The sequence below is a fragment of the Delphinapterus leucas genome, chromosome 3 (assembly GCF_059928025.1).
Source record: "Delphinapterus leucas isolate spDelLeu-1000000601 "Yukka" chromosome 3, BTC_Dleu_Yukka2, whole genome shotgun sequence".
NCBI lineage: Eukaryota > Metazoa > Chordata > Mammalia > Artiodactyla > Monodontidae > Delphinapterus > Delphinapterus leucas.
In genome coordinates, this window is record NC_143131.1 from 42022920 (window position 1) to 42038429 (window position 15510).

General features: G+C 39.2%; 1 protein-coding gene across 1 annotated transcript in view; it reads left to right on the forward strand.

The window, feature by feature from the left end:
* ITGA2 (integrin subunit alpha 2) overlaps positions 1-15510 on the forward strand; it is a 107414-nt gene that overhangs the window by 46055 nt on the left and 45849 nt on the right. The window contains exons 3-7 of the mRNA XM_022597700.3: positions 4147-4256; positions 5856-5947; positions 9040-9154; positions 9316-9443; positions 11791-11939. Coding sequence (XP_022453408.1) covers positions 4147-4256; positions 5856-5947; positions 9040-9154; positions 9316-9443; positions 11791-11939 — 594 coding nt within the window. The remainder of the gene's footprint in view (positions 1-4146; positions 4257-5855; positions 5948-9039; positions 9155-9315; positions 9444-11790; positions 11940-15510) is intronic.

A 15510-nucleotide genomic window follows, 5' to 3' on the forward strand; every position in this document is an offset into this window, starting at 1 on the left:
GAGAAAAGAAATAAAAAAGAAAGAAAGAAAAAATAAAAATAAAGTTATTAAAATTAAAAAATTATTAAAATAAATAAAAAGTTAAAAAAGAGAGCAACCAATCCCACAAACCCACCAATGATAACAAGCACTAAAAACTATACTAAAAAGAAATGGACAGAAAGAACCCTAGGACAGATGGTAAAAGCAAACCTATACAGACAAAATCACACAAGGAAGTGTACACATACACAATCACAAAAAAGAAAAATATATATACATATATATATAAAAAAGAAGAGAGCAAACAAATCAATAAACAAATCTACCAATGATAATAAGCTGGAAATACTAAACTAAGATAAACATAAAAGTAGATACAAATTAGACACAGAAAGCAAACCCCAAGTCTACACTTGCTCCCAAAGTCCACCGCCTCAGTTTTGGGATGATTCGTTGTCTATTCAGGTATTCCACAGATGCAGGGTACATCAAGTTGATTGTGGAGATTTAATCCACTGCTCCTGATGCTGCATGGAGAGATCTCCCTTTCTCTTCTTTGTTCGCACAGCTCCTAGGGTTCAGCTTTGGATTTCCCCCTGCCTCTGCAGGTAGGTCGCCCTTTGGCATCTGTTCTTCACCCAGACAGGAGGGTGTTAAAGGAGCAATGATTCCGGGGCTCTGGCTCACTCAGGCCAGGGGAAGGGAGGGGTATGGTAGTTATAACTGGAATGCAGGGTGAGCCTGCGGTGGCAGAGGCTGGCGAGACATTGCAACAGCCTGAGGAACGCTGTGTGTTCTCCCAGGGAAGTTGTCCGTGGATCATGGAACGCTGGCAATGGCGGGCCGCACAGGCTCCCAGGACGGGAGGTGTGGATAGTGACCCGTGCTTGCACATAGGCTTCTTGGTGGCTGCAGCAGCAGCGTTAGTATTTAATGCCCGTCTCTGGTGTCCACGCTGATAGCCGTGGCTCATGCCTGTCTCTGGGGTTCATTTAGGCGGTGCTCTGAATCCCCTCTCCTCGCACACCCCGAAACAATGGTCTCTTGCCTCTTAGGCAAATCCAGACTTTTTCCCAGACTCCCTCCCGGCTAGCTGTGGTGCACTAGCCCCCTTCTGACTATGTTCATGCAGCCACCCCCAGTCCCGTCCCTGGGATCTGACCTCCGAAGCCCGAGCCTCAGCTCCCAGCCCCCACCCGACCCAGCGGTTGAGCAGACAAGTCTTTCAGGTTGGTGAGTGCCGGTCGGCACTGATCCTCTGTGCGGGAATCTGTCCACTTTGCCCTCTGCACCCCTGTTGCTGCACTCTCCTCCGTGACTCCGAAGCTTCCCCCCCTGCCCACCCTCCATCCCCACCAGTGAAGGGGCTTCCTAGTGTGTGGAAACTTTTCCTCCTTTACGGCTCCCTCCCACTGGTGCAAGTCCCGTCCCTATCCTTTTGTCTCTGTTTTTTCTTTTGCCCTACCCAGGTATGTGGGAAGTTTCTTGCCTTTTGGGAAGTCTGAGGTCTTCTGCAAGCATTCAGTAGGTGTTCTGTAGGAGTTGTTCCACAAGTAGGTGTATTTTTGATGTAGTTATGGAAGGAAGGTGATCTCCACGTCTTTCTCCTCCACCGTCTTGAAGTTCCTCCCTCCCCTTTTTTTTTATTGTTTTTTTTCTTTGATGTTGAGTTGTGTGAGCTGTTTATATATTTTGTATATTAACCCCTTATCAGTCTTATCATTTGTAAATATTTTCTCCCATTCAGTAGGTTGTCTTTTTGTTTTGTTGATGATTTCTATAAGCAGTATTTTAACAGGTAAATTAGGTAAAGTATCTGCTCAGAAGAAGACAAAAACTTTCAACTCTAACCTTAATCAAAGTTTGCTGTTTTAAAGTATTCTAGGAACTTCCCTGGTGGTCCAGTGGTAAAGAATCTGCCTTCCAATGCAGGGGACGCACGTTCAGTCCCTGGTTGGGGAACTAAGATCCCACATGCAGCCAGGCAACTAAGTACTTGTGCCACAACTACTGAGCTTGTGTACCTCAACAAGAGAGCCTGCGTGCTGCAAACCGCAGAGCCCATGCACCCTGGAGCCTGCACACCACAACTAGAGAGAGAAAACCCGCACGACACAACTAGAGAGAAGCCTGTGCACCGCAATGAAGAGCCCACGCGCTGTAACGAAAGATCCTGAATGCCTCAGCAAAGATCTCGTGTGCCAGAACTAAGAACTGACACAGCCAAAAAAATAAAGAAAATAAATAAAACGAATATTCAAAAAAAGTATTCTAGAATCCTCTATAAAATATTATTTTGAAAATAATTGTATAAGATGAATAAGGGGAGAAGACTATTACTGAATCATTAACTCTCTTTCAAAATAATTTGTATTTTCCTCTTTCCATGATTGTTCATGGTGTTCCCTCTGTTAAGAATGCTGACTACCAGCCTCATCCTTTGATGTCCATTTTTGCTTCCTTAGACCATTTTACTTTTTTTCAGGACGGGGAACTTATTCATATCTTTCTACTCATTTGTATGATTATTTGTTTTGTTTTGTTTTGCGGTACGTGGGCCTCTCACTGCTGTGGCCTCTCCTGTTGCGGAGCACAGGCTCCGGACGCGCAGGCTCAGCGGCCATGGCTCACGGGCCCAGCCGCTCCGCGGCATGTGGGACCTTCCCGGACCGGGGCACGAACCCGTGTCCCCTGCATCGGCAGGTGGACTCTCAACCACTGCGCCACCAGGGAAGCCCTGTATGATTATTATTTTACTTGTTATGTATTTTAAACAGTTTTACTAAGTTAGTAGAAATGTACCTTAGACTTTTTTATCCACTGTAGCACTTAATTGGGCACATGTTGTTTAATCAGTAATGTTAAAATATTTAGACAGAAGCCTCATGAAAGAATTTTTTTTTTGGCGGTGTGCGGGCCTCTCACTGCTGTGGCCTCTCCCGTTGTGGAGCACAGACTCCGGACACGCAGGCTCAGCGGCCGTGGCTCACGGGCCCAGCCGCTCCGCGACATGTGGGATCCTCCCGGACCGGGGCGCGAACCCGTGTCCCCTGCATCGGCAGGTGGACTCTCAACCACTGCGCCACCAGGGAAGCCCGACATGAAAGAATTTAAGTTTCATAGATCAATAATCTAATCCTTCCCAACTTTGACAAGGAAAAAATGTTCAGTCAAATATGCTTCCTTAGTCACTGGATGCTGCTGAGTAATTAACATACAGGAGTTTCTAAAGATCAGGCTGTTACATGGACTCTTTCTGTCCATTCTTCTGTGGCCAGAAATGTCGAGTGAGTGGTTCTACAGGGAAATGCATAGTCTCTTACTGGAAAAACTCTGTAGGAAGTGAACTAACCAAAGGGAAGATGTTAGCACCCGTCTCTGACCTCAGTGTTCTGTATTCCGGCTATAAACATGATACACATAAGGAGAGCCCCACAGTACACTTGCTCTTTATTTTTGCTGAAGATTCCCTTTTATAGACAGTAAGCATAAAGCCATTTAGATAGCTCATCTGCTCCCTAAATAACATATAAAAGTGCTTAGGGCATAGAAAGCACTGGACAAATGTTAGTTTTCACTTTAGATTTTAATATCGTTTCATTCTTTAGAGCTATGCTGACCAAAGAGCCACTGGCCGCCCATGGGTACTGAACACTTGAAATATTACTTGTCTACACTGATATGTGCTCAAAATATACACAGTGAATTTCAAACACTTAGTGTGGAAAAAAGGATATCAAATAGCTAATTAATAACTTTAATATTGATTGCATGCTAGTGTGGATATATTGAGTTAAATAAAATATATTATTTAAGTTAATTTCACCTGTTGCTTTTTTGTTTTATTAATGTGGCCACTAGAAAACTTAAAATTACATATGTGCCCACATTTATGGCTTGCATTATATTTCTGTTGGACAGAACTGCTTTAGAGAGACCTCCCAGGTGTGTGGCAAGACAGCTGTACTGTAGATGTTCATCAAGGATCTTGATCAGCTAAGAGGAAAAGAAGGAGAGCAAATTATAGCTGAGCAAATAGAAACTGTTCACTTATTAAAAATTGAAATTAAATTTGTTTTTTTTACTGTTTTGTTGTCAGCTTTATCTTTAAGAAACTATAGCTAACACTTTATGTCTAATGGAAAATAAAATCCCTATTTCTAGGTTACTGGTTGGTTCACCATGGAGTGGCTTTCCTGAGAACCGAATGGGAGATGTGTATAAATGTCCTGTTGATCTATCCACCACTGCATGTGAAAAACTGAATTTGCAAAGTAAGTTATAATTAGCAATGTGATTATTTTACACATAACAAAATCTCATTTGTTATATACCCAGCTGAAAAATAACAACAAAACCAATCATAGTTTTGTGTTTAAGGAATATAGACAGCTTTTGTTGCCTTTATGTCTGTAGTCATATGGGGCCCAGCTGTATTCAAATTTCCAACACAGTTTGATGACCTGATTAAGAAAGATGGATGCATGGGAAACGTGCTGCCTCCTGGGCCATCTATCCCCAGACTGTGGACCGGTTTCCACCGACATGTAGGATTATTTTGCTGGTTACTTATAGAAATCTGAGACTATCCATACTTCTCTCCCTCCTCAAAACAAACCATTAAGTATAGAAACATCAGTACTAGGGCTGATTTTGGGCGTGCTGAGGAACACTCTTTATTTCTGGTCATGTCTAAATGATTTCATTCTACTAAAAAAAATTCACAGTTTGGAATTCTTTGTAATTGTTTGCAATTGGTGTTTTAATTATCCACAAGAGTAGACCTCTCTTTCCAGAAGTTAAGTAGTGAAGGAGAATTGGGAAAATAGTTTGATAAGGTAGCAGGATTAAGAGACAATTTTTCTAATAAAAAAGAGATGATCCTATTTGTAGGGAGAGTGGAAGGAGGCAATAAAAAGGGAGTGACTACTGGTCAAGAATAAAGTTAACTGGATGGAATTAATGTCTCTGGTACCTGGGAAAATGAGTCTTAGGAAGAATGCTCTCTTCTCTGAAACACAAAGGAAAGAGAGAAGTCAGAATTCTAGAAGGACCTTTAGGTAAAGATGAGAGAAGTTGAGATTATCCTTCAAGTGTGATTATCTTCTTTGCAGTAGAGAGTGATGGGATCTGGGTTGAGTTTGGAGGCTTGAGAAGAAGGGTGAAGTTTTAAAACAGGTATCCTGGGAAGTGGGGAATAAACTATATAATAAAACTTTGGAATACTCACCCCTAATATATATATATTTATTATTTTAGAAATTTTATGCATATGTGTATATACATATGAGCAGATTACTTAGCATAATTTATGTGTATACACATATACATAAACAGCGTAGTTTTATGTATACGTATATATATATGTATACACCTTGGCAGAGATTAGAGGATATGAGGAATTAATGATATTATTGAGAAGAGTTTCAGTGTTCAGTAGCTCAAGAATGGATACAGCAGATGATGCCCTGTTTGAGTGGGAGAGAGAAGGTTGGAGAGATTTATCTATTATTCTACATGCTAGTGTCATGATTTCCTTTTAAAGTTCATTCACTATTGCTTTGAGCCAGATTCTCCCATATGGCATTCTTTGATAACACTTTAAGGATATTTTTTTCCAATCCAGAATAAAGCTTTAGCTGGAGCCACCATGACCTTTGCAGACTCCACCCCCTAGGATCACATTCTGCAGATGTGATCACATATTTAAATGAGCTGCCAGATCACTGAAGGCATCTCATTTCCATACACTTCATTATATAACACGAGCACTAAATTCAATGCTACATGTAAACCTGAGTGTACATTGAAAAAAAATGGCTTTAAATAAATGATGATTTAACCACTCTTAAAAATCTTCTCCCCTTTGAAAGCTTCCACGAGCATTTCCAACGTTACTGAGATGAAAACCAACATGAGCCTTGGCTTGACACTGACAAGGAACGTGGGAACGGGAGGATTTCTTGTGAGTGTTTACTTTTCAAATCCTCATTCCTCTCAAGAAAGTATGAAGTCAGTGTCTTCTCACCATCCCTCCTAGCAAGCCAGATCTTGAGGTTTAAATGTTTGAGCTTGATTTTGGATAAGACATGCTAGATGGAGAGCCAACAGGAAAGAACAATATGTTGATATGTAGACGTCTTAAGATATTTAGTAAAACCATTGCCACAGAATGTTTTGGAAAAAGGGATCAGAAGGAACATCGATTCTTTACCCTTGGAAAATGTGCTTTGTATTTGTTGATAACAGCAGAATTCTAGCTCTCATTTCTCCTTCCTGTAGGAACATTCAGGATAGGTACTGCAAATTCAGAAAGTAGGTTTCAAAGCTACAAAGTACTTTTATTTTTAATCGTTTCTGATAATCATTGACCAATCTGATATTATTTAAGGCATGGCTTGATCTCATCTTATTTCATGTTAATGTGTACTCTCATTTAGTTTCTAGAAAGCTGTGAAAAGACCACCACAAATCAGTAAAAGAGAATGCCTTATTTAACAAGAGGTCTGGGGACAATTAATTGGTGAATAACTTGCATATCCAAATATACTTCTGAGTGAATTAAAAAATTAATATAAAAAACTAGAAGAAAATGGAAGTTTTCTGAAAGAGAGAATAATTCCTGAGCTTGGGACTAATAAAAAAATAACATAGAAAACTGTTGAAAAGATGCAACTGTAAAAAAATGAAAACCATCACACACCAAAAAAAAAAAAAAGTGTTTAAAGGCAAACAAAAACCCAGTCTCATTTGACATTTCTGCCAGTCCATGTAGGTGTAACCTAGTTGTATAGCCCTGTTAAAATAGTCTTAGAAAGTTTACTTTAACTTTACATTGGTTATGACATGCTACATTGATATGCTAACTTAAAAGCCTGGGTGTATAACCAGATTGCTCTAAAAATGTAATCAATTTTGAACAATATCATTCTATTTTTACTGAGAGATATTAGAGAGACCTTGGTACCACTAACTGAATTAAGTGTTGCTTATAATATGTGTTAGATCAATGCATAAATGAATATTGCAATGAATCTTCCTGGTTTATGATCTTCTGAAGTCTTTATCATAAGGTTGCTTTTGTCATTTTTTTTTAAGTTGAATAAATTAAGAAAGGAAAACATTAAGATACAGGGATTATAGAATGTGCTTCAAAGTTTTTAGTCTGTAACTTCAGATTTTTAATGTGTAACTATAGATTTTTATATGCAAAATAAAACATTTTGTAAATCTTATTTATAAAATAAAATTGCAAGAGAATTTGAGAGATTAACAGTCAATGTAGCAAGTAGAAGGAAGGAGGGAGGGAGGGAAAGAGAAAAAAAAAAAAAGAAAAAAGCCAAAGTCTTCTTTCCATACCTAAAAGGTCAAAATCTTAAGATACTCTTAAGAATTCTGTGGAAAAGACTGACAATCATCACATTTTTTTTTTTTTTGAACCTTCTTAAGTTCCGGGCTTAAAGCAGGAATGTTGTTCTGGCATTAACAATTGGCATATTCTAATTTCAACTCCTTAATGATGTTTTCCATTGCTTTTAAAACAAAAAATCTTTTTTAATACTTCATGAGTTAGTATTTTTAAGGGTGATTAAGATAAACCAACTTGGGGGTGGGGATATAGGAATCAGTAGTTGGTATCTTATTCGGTATACTAACCCAAGGCATCAATAGTGATTTCTCCCTAACTAATTGGCAAAATGAACCAGTTTTATAAGGGAAAAACTATGCCTTGTTCATTGAGCATGAAATATGACCACAGCTGCTTCTCCTTTGAGCTACCAACAATTAAAGTGGGTCAAATAAGTTCCCTTTCATTCTTCCAATCACTCTTTGCAAGTCCACACTTTTCAGTTAAGTTTTAATAATTGGTCCACAGCTTTACATAAGGTTAAACTATATAGATTTGTTTTTAAGATCATCACTAGACTTCTCTTCCCCTTTTTTCTCCTTTCACATCTAACGATTTGAATATTATTTAATCTAATGTTTCCCACGTGATTTAATCATGATTTAATCAGGAGTTCTTGGCATTCAAGGGCTGCTGAAAGGGAGAGCTTTGGGGTCAGGTCAGTGGAGATATTAATAGTTGGAGTATGATGTGCACAAGAAGACAAACGCCAGCTTTGATAACTGAAGGTTCTAGGGGCCAGAAGTATGGGGTTCTGAAGTCCTCAAAGAAATACTTTGATAACTACAGAGTTAAAAACGGGCAGTTCATGAACCTCCTTTGTGTTTGTTTAGCATGTAGAGTGGTTCAGGTTTTTGTTAACTATAAATTTCCACACAAAATTCTCTCTTTGACTCTCCTTGAGAATTTGGGAGGTCTGGCCACACGGGGCCTGTTGCACACCAGCCCACGGGCAGGAGCCGCAATGGTCTGCCCTGCACAGAAAGCGTGGGCTCTTCATTCACCATGGTGTCTACACCTGGCTGGAGCTCTCTTCCAGGCTGCCTGCCTGGCCCATGGGGACATGAGGACTTAGGGTTTCTGCTGAGGAGTATAAATGGAAGGGACAGGAGGAGACCTATGTTCAAGGAATAACAATGATAATGATGCTGGCTAACAATTGTATATCCCTTGCTATTTACCCAGCACTGTTCTAAGTGTTTATAGCTATAGACTCATTTCGTCTTCACAGCAGCCTTAAGTTAGGAGGAGGTCTGATCATCCTCATTTTACAGATGAAGCAGCTGAGACCCAGGTATCTGAGAGACAAAAAATGAACTTTGCACGCATTTTTCTCCTGGGTGTTCTCTGGAAGGACAGCACCCCTTTTGTCGAGCTTGGTGGGTGACCTGATGGGCTCCTCCCTACACTGACAGTCCCAGCGCCCCGGTCCCCAAGACACCTGACACCAGGCACAGCTCATCTGCCACCCTCTCCCTCCCTTCTGTGGGCTCCAGTGCACTTTCTCTCAAAGGCACTGTTGACTTGTCAGTTTCAAGAGTTGACGATTCGTAGAGTCTTAGAATAGAGATAGTCCTGAGTTTCACAAATGGCGAGGTGGAGGGTTAACATTTTCCATGTGTTTTGTCATTGTTTTCATTTCTTTTAAGACCTGTGGTCCCCTGTGGGCACAGCAGTGCGGAAGTCAGTTTTACACAACCGGGTTATGCTCTGATGTCAGTCCCAATTTTCAGCTCCTGACCAGCTTTTCACCTGCAGTTCAGAGTAAGTTATGAATGTGCAGAGGGTCTGAGCAATGCCTTACATTAAAGGAGGGGAAAAATTGTATCAATGAGTGCCATCCTTTTTTACTTTGTCTCATTTGTATGTGGATGTGATATTGCCTTACCTATGGATATATGTTTCTTTCGTCGTTTCCTCTGTAGCCTGCCCTTCCCTCATAGATGTTGTGGTTGTATGTGATGAATCAAACAGTATTTACCCCTGGGATGCAGTAAAGAACTTTTTGGAAAAATTTGTGCAAGGCCTGGATATAGGCCCCACAAAGACACAGGTATGGACATCCATTATATATACACTAACCCACAGCTTTCGTTCTGAGAAAATATTATTAGAGATGAGGTCTTTATCTTTGCATTTGTCAAATTCCCATATTAAAGGCTTTTAATGGTAATCTTGAAAGTTAACTGAAATTTGTGCTACACTGAGTTATTCTATCTATGACTTCCCCTAATGCTAGTCTTTAAGCTTGGATTTCTATTCCTGATTCAGGCATCAGATATGTGTATAGCATCTTAATTCTCTTTAGATGCTTATTTTTTCCTCCACTAACTCATGAACTAATCAATACATTTAGAAATCCAATATGTATTTTTTTTACACACGCTTGGACTAATGATGACTTTCTTTTACTTACTCTTTACTGGTGAAAAAATTATCTTTGAATTTTTATAAGTAAGTTCATAGCGTAATTCTATCATTTATTATTTTATAGTCTTTTGTCATATTCTAGTCTAGCCTTCCATTTTTCACACAGGACAAGTCTTTTCAATACTTTTGAATAACTGTTTATGTTTTAAAGAGTCCTTAATTTGGTTTTCTGTCTTCCTGAGGTAGGCAAGCAAAACTCAGGAGCAGAAACGTCATGCTTTTATAACGCTGAATAGCATTTTTTAAGTTTCAGGGTTTTTTCTTTCTTTCTTTCTTGTTGGATCTGCTATTTCATGGGCCATCCTGGTTGTAGCAGGACATTGATCCAATATCAACAGGAATCAATTCACAGAGTTACTAGTTCCTGGGTTGCATCTGGTGCTCCAGGGGCCAACAATTGTTGGAACACTTTTCTGAAAAGCTTTCCAGTTATCTATATTGAAATTTGCTTTTCTGCTTCCCTATACAGTATTATAAAATATTGTTATATATTTTCCCCATTGACATTGCTTTTCAATACCAAGAGGACATTAGTATCTGTCAAAACTTTGGAGGTTTCACTGTGGGCTTTCACCAGAAAATAAAATAAAATTTCTGTTAAATAAGACTAGGTATAGTACTGGTTTCTGGAGAGCGTCACTGTTAAGGCCCTCATAAGAGAAGTTTTCATCTGTATCTGCTTATTTTCTCTGTTTCTGAATGGGTTTCCCCCATAACGTGACTTATCGTATTTAATAGTCTCTTGTGTGGAATTCCTGGCCTTCCTCTTCTATCTTCCAATCCCGATGCATCTTCTTCATCTCTAGAGGTGATTTTACTCAGTATCTTCTCTTCCGTTCTAAATGTGACCTTTCTTTAAGCCCTACTCTACCACATTTCTTTAAATCTTCTCTTCCACCTTTATCTTTTGCACATAGAAGTTATGGGGCTGTGTCAGGGGGTCACCATTCTCTTCCTATCACCTTAGATTTTGAAATCCTTAGAGTTATTTTTGATTGTTTCCTCTCTCTCAAATCTTACATCCTATCCTAAAGAGGAGGGTTCAGTAATATATTTTTTTGTCATTTTTCCAGTGCCTAGTTAACTGCCTTCCTAGAGAAAGTAGCTGATTGAACTCAGAAATCCAGGCCTTGCCCTTCCCATCTTCATTACACATTGACCTCTATTTCAGAGAACCTTTTACCACTGATCCCTCATCACCATTCCTATTCTGGAAGCCCCAAATCCTAGGCATAGAGGGTGATCTCAGTGCTGAGAACAAGGACGTTAACAGAAGTGTCTGACCTCCTTGATCTGAAGGATTAGGGTATGTGCCCAAACATCTTGGTCAGAAGTTGTTCTGCCTCTCGGCCCTCTCAAATAAGACTCTCTCCAATGGCATTTTCCCTGAAGACCAGAAACTTCCTGCCCTAAATGCACGTATAGCAGCTTTCTTTCTAACGTCTGTGATTAGAGGAAATCCAGCACAACAAAAACATTCATGTTGACCGCATTGATTAGCACATCACTTTTTCTTGTATTCAACTATAATTCTTTGTTTGTTATATAATTATCCTCACTTGATGAGATGTTCTGTTCCATCCATGACTGCTTATAATTGTTTACATGTTTATATCCATTGGTAACTAGAAAATCTATTTATATCATTTGAATCTTCCTGTTAAGAACTTAATATTCATCCATATGGCAGTGCTTAAAAATCTACAACTATTACTCTTGAGAATCATATGGTACACAAATGGCACATTATCTTGCTTGTCAGTAAGTAACACTGCCCTGCACTGATGGCCTCTGACCAGGAAGTTATTCCACTGGAAGAAAAATAACTATTCTTAAGAAAAAAGTTGGAAATGATTCCCTTAAGCTATCAGCCCATGTCTAAATGCACTTTCGATTTTTATTATATTGGTTAAATAGGAATGATTTATAACTTAATGACAAACCTGTAATAAACTTCTTTTCTCTTGAAGGTGGGGTTAATTCAATATGCCAATTATCCAAGAGTGGTGTTTAACCTGAACACTTTTAAAACCAAAGATGAAATGATTAAAGCAACATCCCAGACATCCCAGTATGGTGGAGACCTCACAAATACATTCAAAGCAATTCAGTATGCAAGGTAAGTTATGTTGCTAATAGGCTAATATTTTGATAAAATATAAGTGCTCATAAGTAATAAAAAGGAAAGATGAAGAAAAGTAAATATGTGGTACCTACACTTAAATCAGAACTAGTAGAGAAAAAAAGTCTGAACATTCTGTTACTTGAATACTTTGAGAAGGCAGTAGGGGATGACATTTTTAAATCTTTGATTTCTAGAACTTTTATAAGATATTACATAATTTTTTAAGATTTTACATGAAGTAAGTACAGTGAAATTAAAAGACCTTAGTTTAAGTTGGCAATGGAGCAATCTGCATTTATTTGTTAATATTTATCAAGGCCACAGACAACTTGAGCTACTGGAGCACTTCATGCAAATTTAGAAGGGCCGTAGATTCCTAAGTGTTAATGACCTAGAAGTCTGAATTGAATTGAAGGGCTCATTCTTTATAACAGGCTGGGGCAGTGTGAATTTTACAGCTATGTAACATTCTCCTAATTCTTTGCTCAGCGTCTCTTATTTTCTCAGCACTGCTGACCTTCATCTTCACTCTGCTTTAATCAGATACCTTTACAAAAAATGCTAAATATTCTCCTAGTGTTAAAACAGAAATGAGGACTGTAGGTTCACCTTCCCTTAAACCTACTTCCTGCTGTTTTTCATCGAGTTGTGAGTTCCTTCCTTCCACTGCCATAACTCCTTGAAAGAAGTGTCTATGCTCCCTTTTCCACATCCTTGAAACCTATGGCTCTGCCATCAGGTAAACATGGTCCTGCCTTGAGCCTCATCCTCTTTAGCTTCCCTGAACATTTGACAATAATGAGCACGCACTGCTGTTTCTACTCCAGTTGCCATGACACCACACACTTCTAGAAAACCTGCCAACTTTTTGTCAACAAGTTTGCATCTTCATTGGCTCCTTTTCCTAATTTTTCTTCACCACACAGAGCCCGCTGTTTTATAGCCCTGTTCTCTTAGGCATTGTATCCATTGTATACACATGAGCCATCAGCCCTGCCTGGGTTACCCCATTGCTTTGTCATTAGCCCTGACCTCTCTCCTACAATGCACACAGGCATCCAGCTGATGCTGAAAATCCTTATTTGGAGTGTTGGCTCACTAATCAAATTCAGTACATTCTAAACTGGCCTTACTCTTTTCCCTGCCCCTCCTCATGACTCTGCCATTTTGATTCATGTGTCCACCTTTTCCCCTAGTCATTCAGACTAAAAACTTGATGGTTTACTTTATTCTTTCTGCTCCTCCTTAGGTCACATATCTGGTCAGTGACCACATCCTGTCCTTTCTTTTTCTGAATTTCCTATTTTATCTGTCCCTTCTTTTTTTAGTATAGTCTGTGTTCTAGTTGCTGCTTCTATCAACTGCCCACTCTCCCTATATATCTCAAAAGTAGATTCCCTACAAGAGAAGATATGATTGGTTTGGTTAACCATTTTTGTCCCTATTAAGATGTCCTTTGGAGCCAAGCCATCTCAGAGGCCGCTCGCCAATTGCCATTATGTGAAGTACCCGTCCTGTTCCAGTAAAGTAGAATTACGGGAAGACTAAGATGACATAGAAAAATGGCCTCGTAGGAGTTAGAAACAGCAAAGGACCTGTATTTTTTGCAGGGAATGTGGGTGTTGCATTTTTCCCTGGTAAAAGCCCTGGGGCCTGGCAAGCTTCCTTCTCAAGGAGAATGGCCACTTTCTGTTAAAATGGGACTCATGGCTTTCATGATCTTTTCAAAACTTTTTCTCCCCAGGATCCCTGTCTCACCACAATTTCCCGAGCTAACAGGACTCTTTCCATTGTTAGGAGAGTCACCTAACTTCTCACACCTTCTGGAATTTAATTACTTCTGTTTTCTTTCTCTTCTTCTTCTTCTTCCTCCTTCTTCATCGGTTTCTTTTTTTTTTTTTTGTGGTACACGGGCCTCTCACTGTTGTGGCCTTTCCCATTGCGGAGCACAGGCTCTGGACGCGCAGGCTCAGCGGCCATGGCTCACGGGCCCAGCCGCTCCGCGGCATGTGGGATCTTTCCGGACCAGGGCACGAACCCATGTCCCCTGCATTGGCAGGCAGACTCTCAACCACTGCGCCACCAGGGAAGCCCTTCATCGGTTTCTTTACAACAACAAATAGCATTCCGATACTCTTTTAGTAAATATTGCCATTTTCCATTGATCTTATCTGAGTGCCTACACTTACAATTTACTGTTCCAAGCCCTGCAGGGAATCAAAACTAAATGAGGCATAGTTTCTACCCTCAGCAAACTTATAATCCTACATGAGCTCTACTGTATGTCATAAAGAGTATAATTCACTCAAAAATTATTTGATGTGAGTACAAGAATTCAAATTTGGCTGAGAAATATTTTTCCATATTTCTATATTCTGCTATATAGAATACAAAAAAAGCTTTAGGAAATAAAATGATAGTCTCAGTTTTACACATGTTGAATTTAAAGAGCTCCTTATACCTTCAGGTGAAAATATTCAATGCATTGAATACACAAACTTGAAGATAGGAGGGATGAATGGAAGCAAATATAGACTTTAACTTGTCATCATGTAGGTGGTGGTAGTGAACCTATATGATGACACCAGAAAGAATGTGCAACAAGAGAATCCAACAGACAGAAAAAAAAGTTGTTGGACAACTTGTTAAACATCTAGAAACAAAATAAAGCTGAATCCCTGCCTCACTCCTTGAATCAAAATAAATTTCAGCTGGACCACCAATTTAAATCTAAGAAAATGAAACCATTAAAAGACTATGAGAAAACTTGGGTGATTAAAGAGAAAAGTCTTAGAGATAAGTCCTTTTAAAATACCATGTCAAATATAAAAGACACACATGCAAAAGTTAATGGATTTGATTATATCAAAATATAAAATTTCTGTACAGAATTAATATCACTAAACTTCAAACAGTGATTCATGAACTGACAATTATTTACAATATATATGACAAAGGATAATCTTCTTTATTAACAGAAGTCTTACTTGTCAGGAAAGTGATGAAAAACAAAGAAAAATGGGCAAAGATAAAAATCAAGAGTTCATGAAGAAATATAAATGGCTAATAAACATATTAAAAATACTCATCATCCTTCATAGTGAAAAAGTACATATTAAAATAACAATTATATATTATTTCTCACTTATAAGAGTATCCCAGATTAAAAAGTTAATAATTCTCATTGTTATGGAAAGGAGGTGGAGAAAATTGCATTTTTGTACACTGATGGCAGTATAAATTGGTGGAATTATTTTTTTTATAAATTTATTTGTTTGTTTTTTACTTTTGGCTGCATTGGGTTTTCATTGCTGTGCACGGGCTTTCTCTAGTTACAGCAAGCAGGGGCTACCCTTTGTTGCAGTGCGTGGGCTTCTCATTGTTGTGGCTTCTCTTGTTGTGGAGCACGGGCTCTAGGCACACAGGCTTCAGTAGTTGCAGCATGCAGGCTCAGTAGTTTTGGCTTGTGAGCTCTAGAGCACAGGCTCAGTAGTTGTAGCACACGGGCTTAGTTGCTCCATGGTATGTGGGATCTTCCCGGACCAGGGCTCGAACCCGTGTCCCC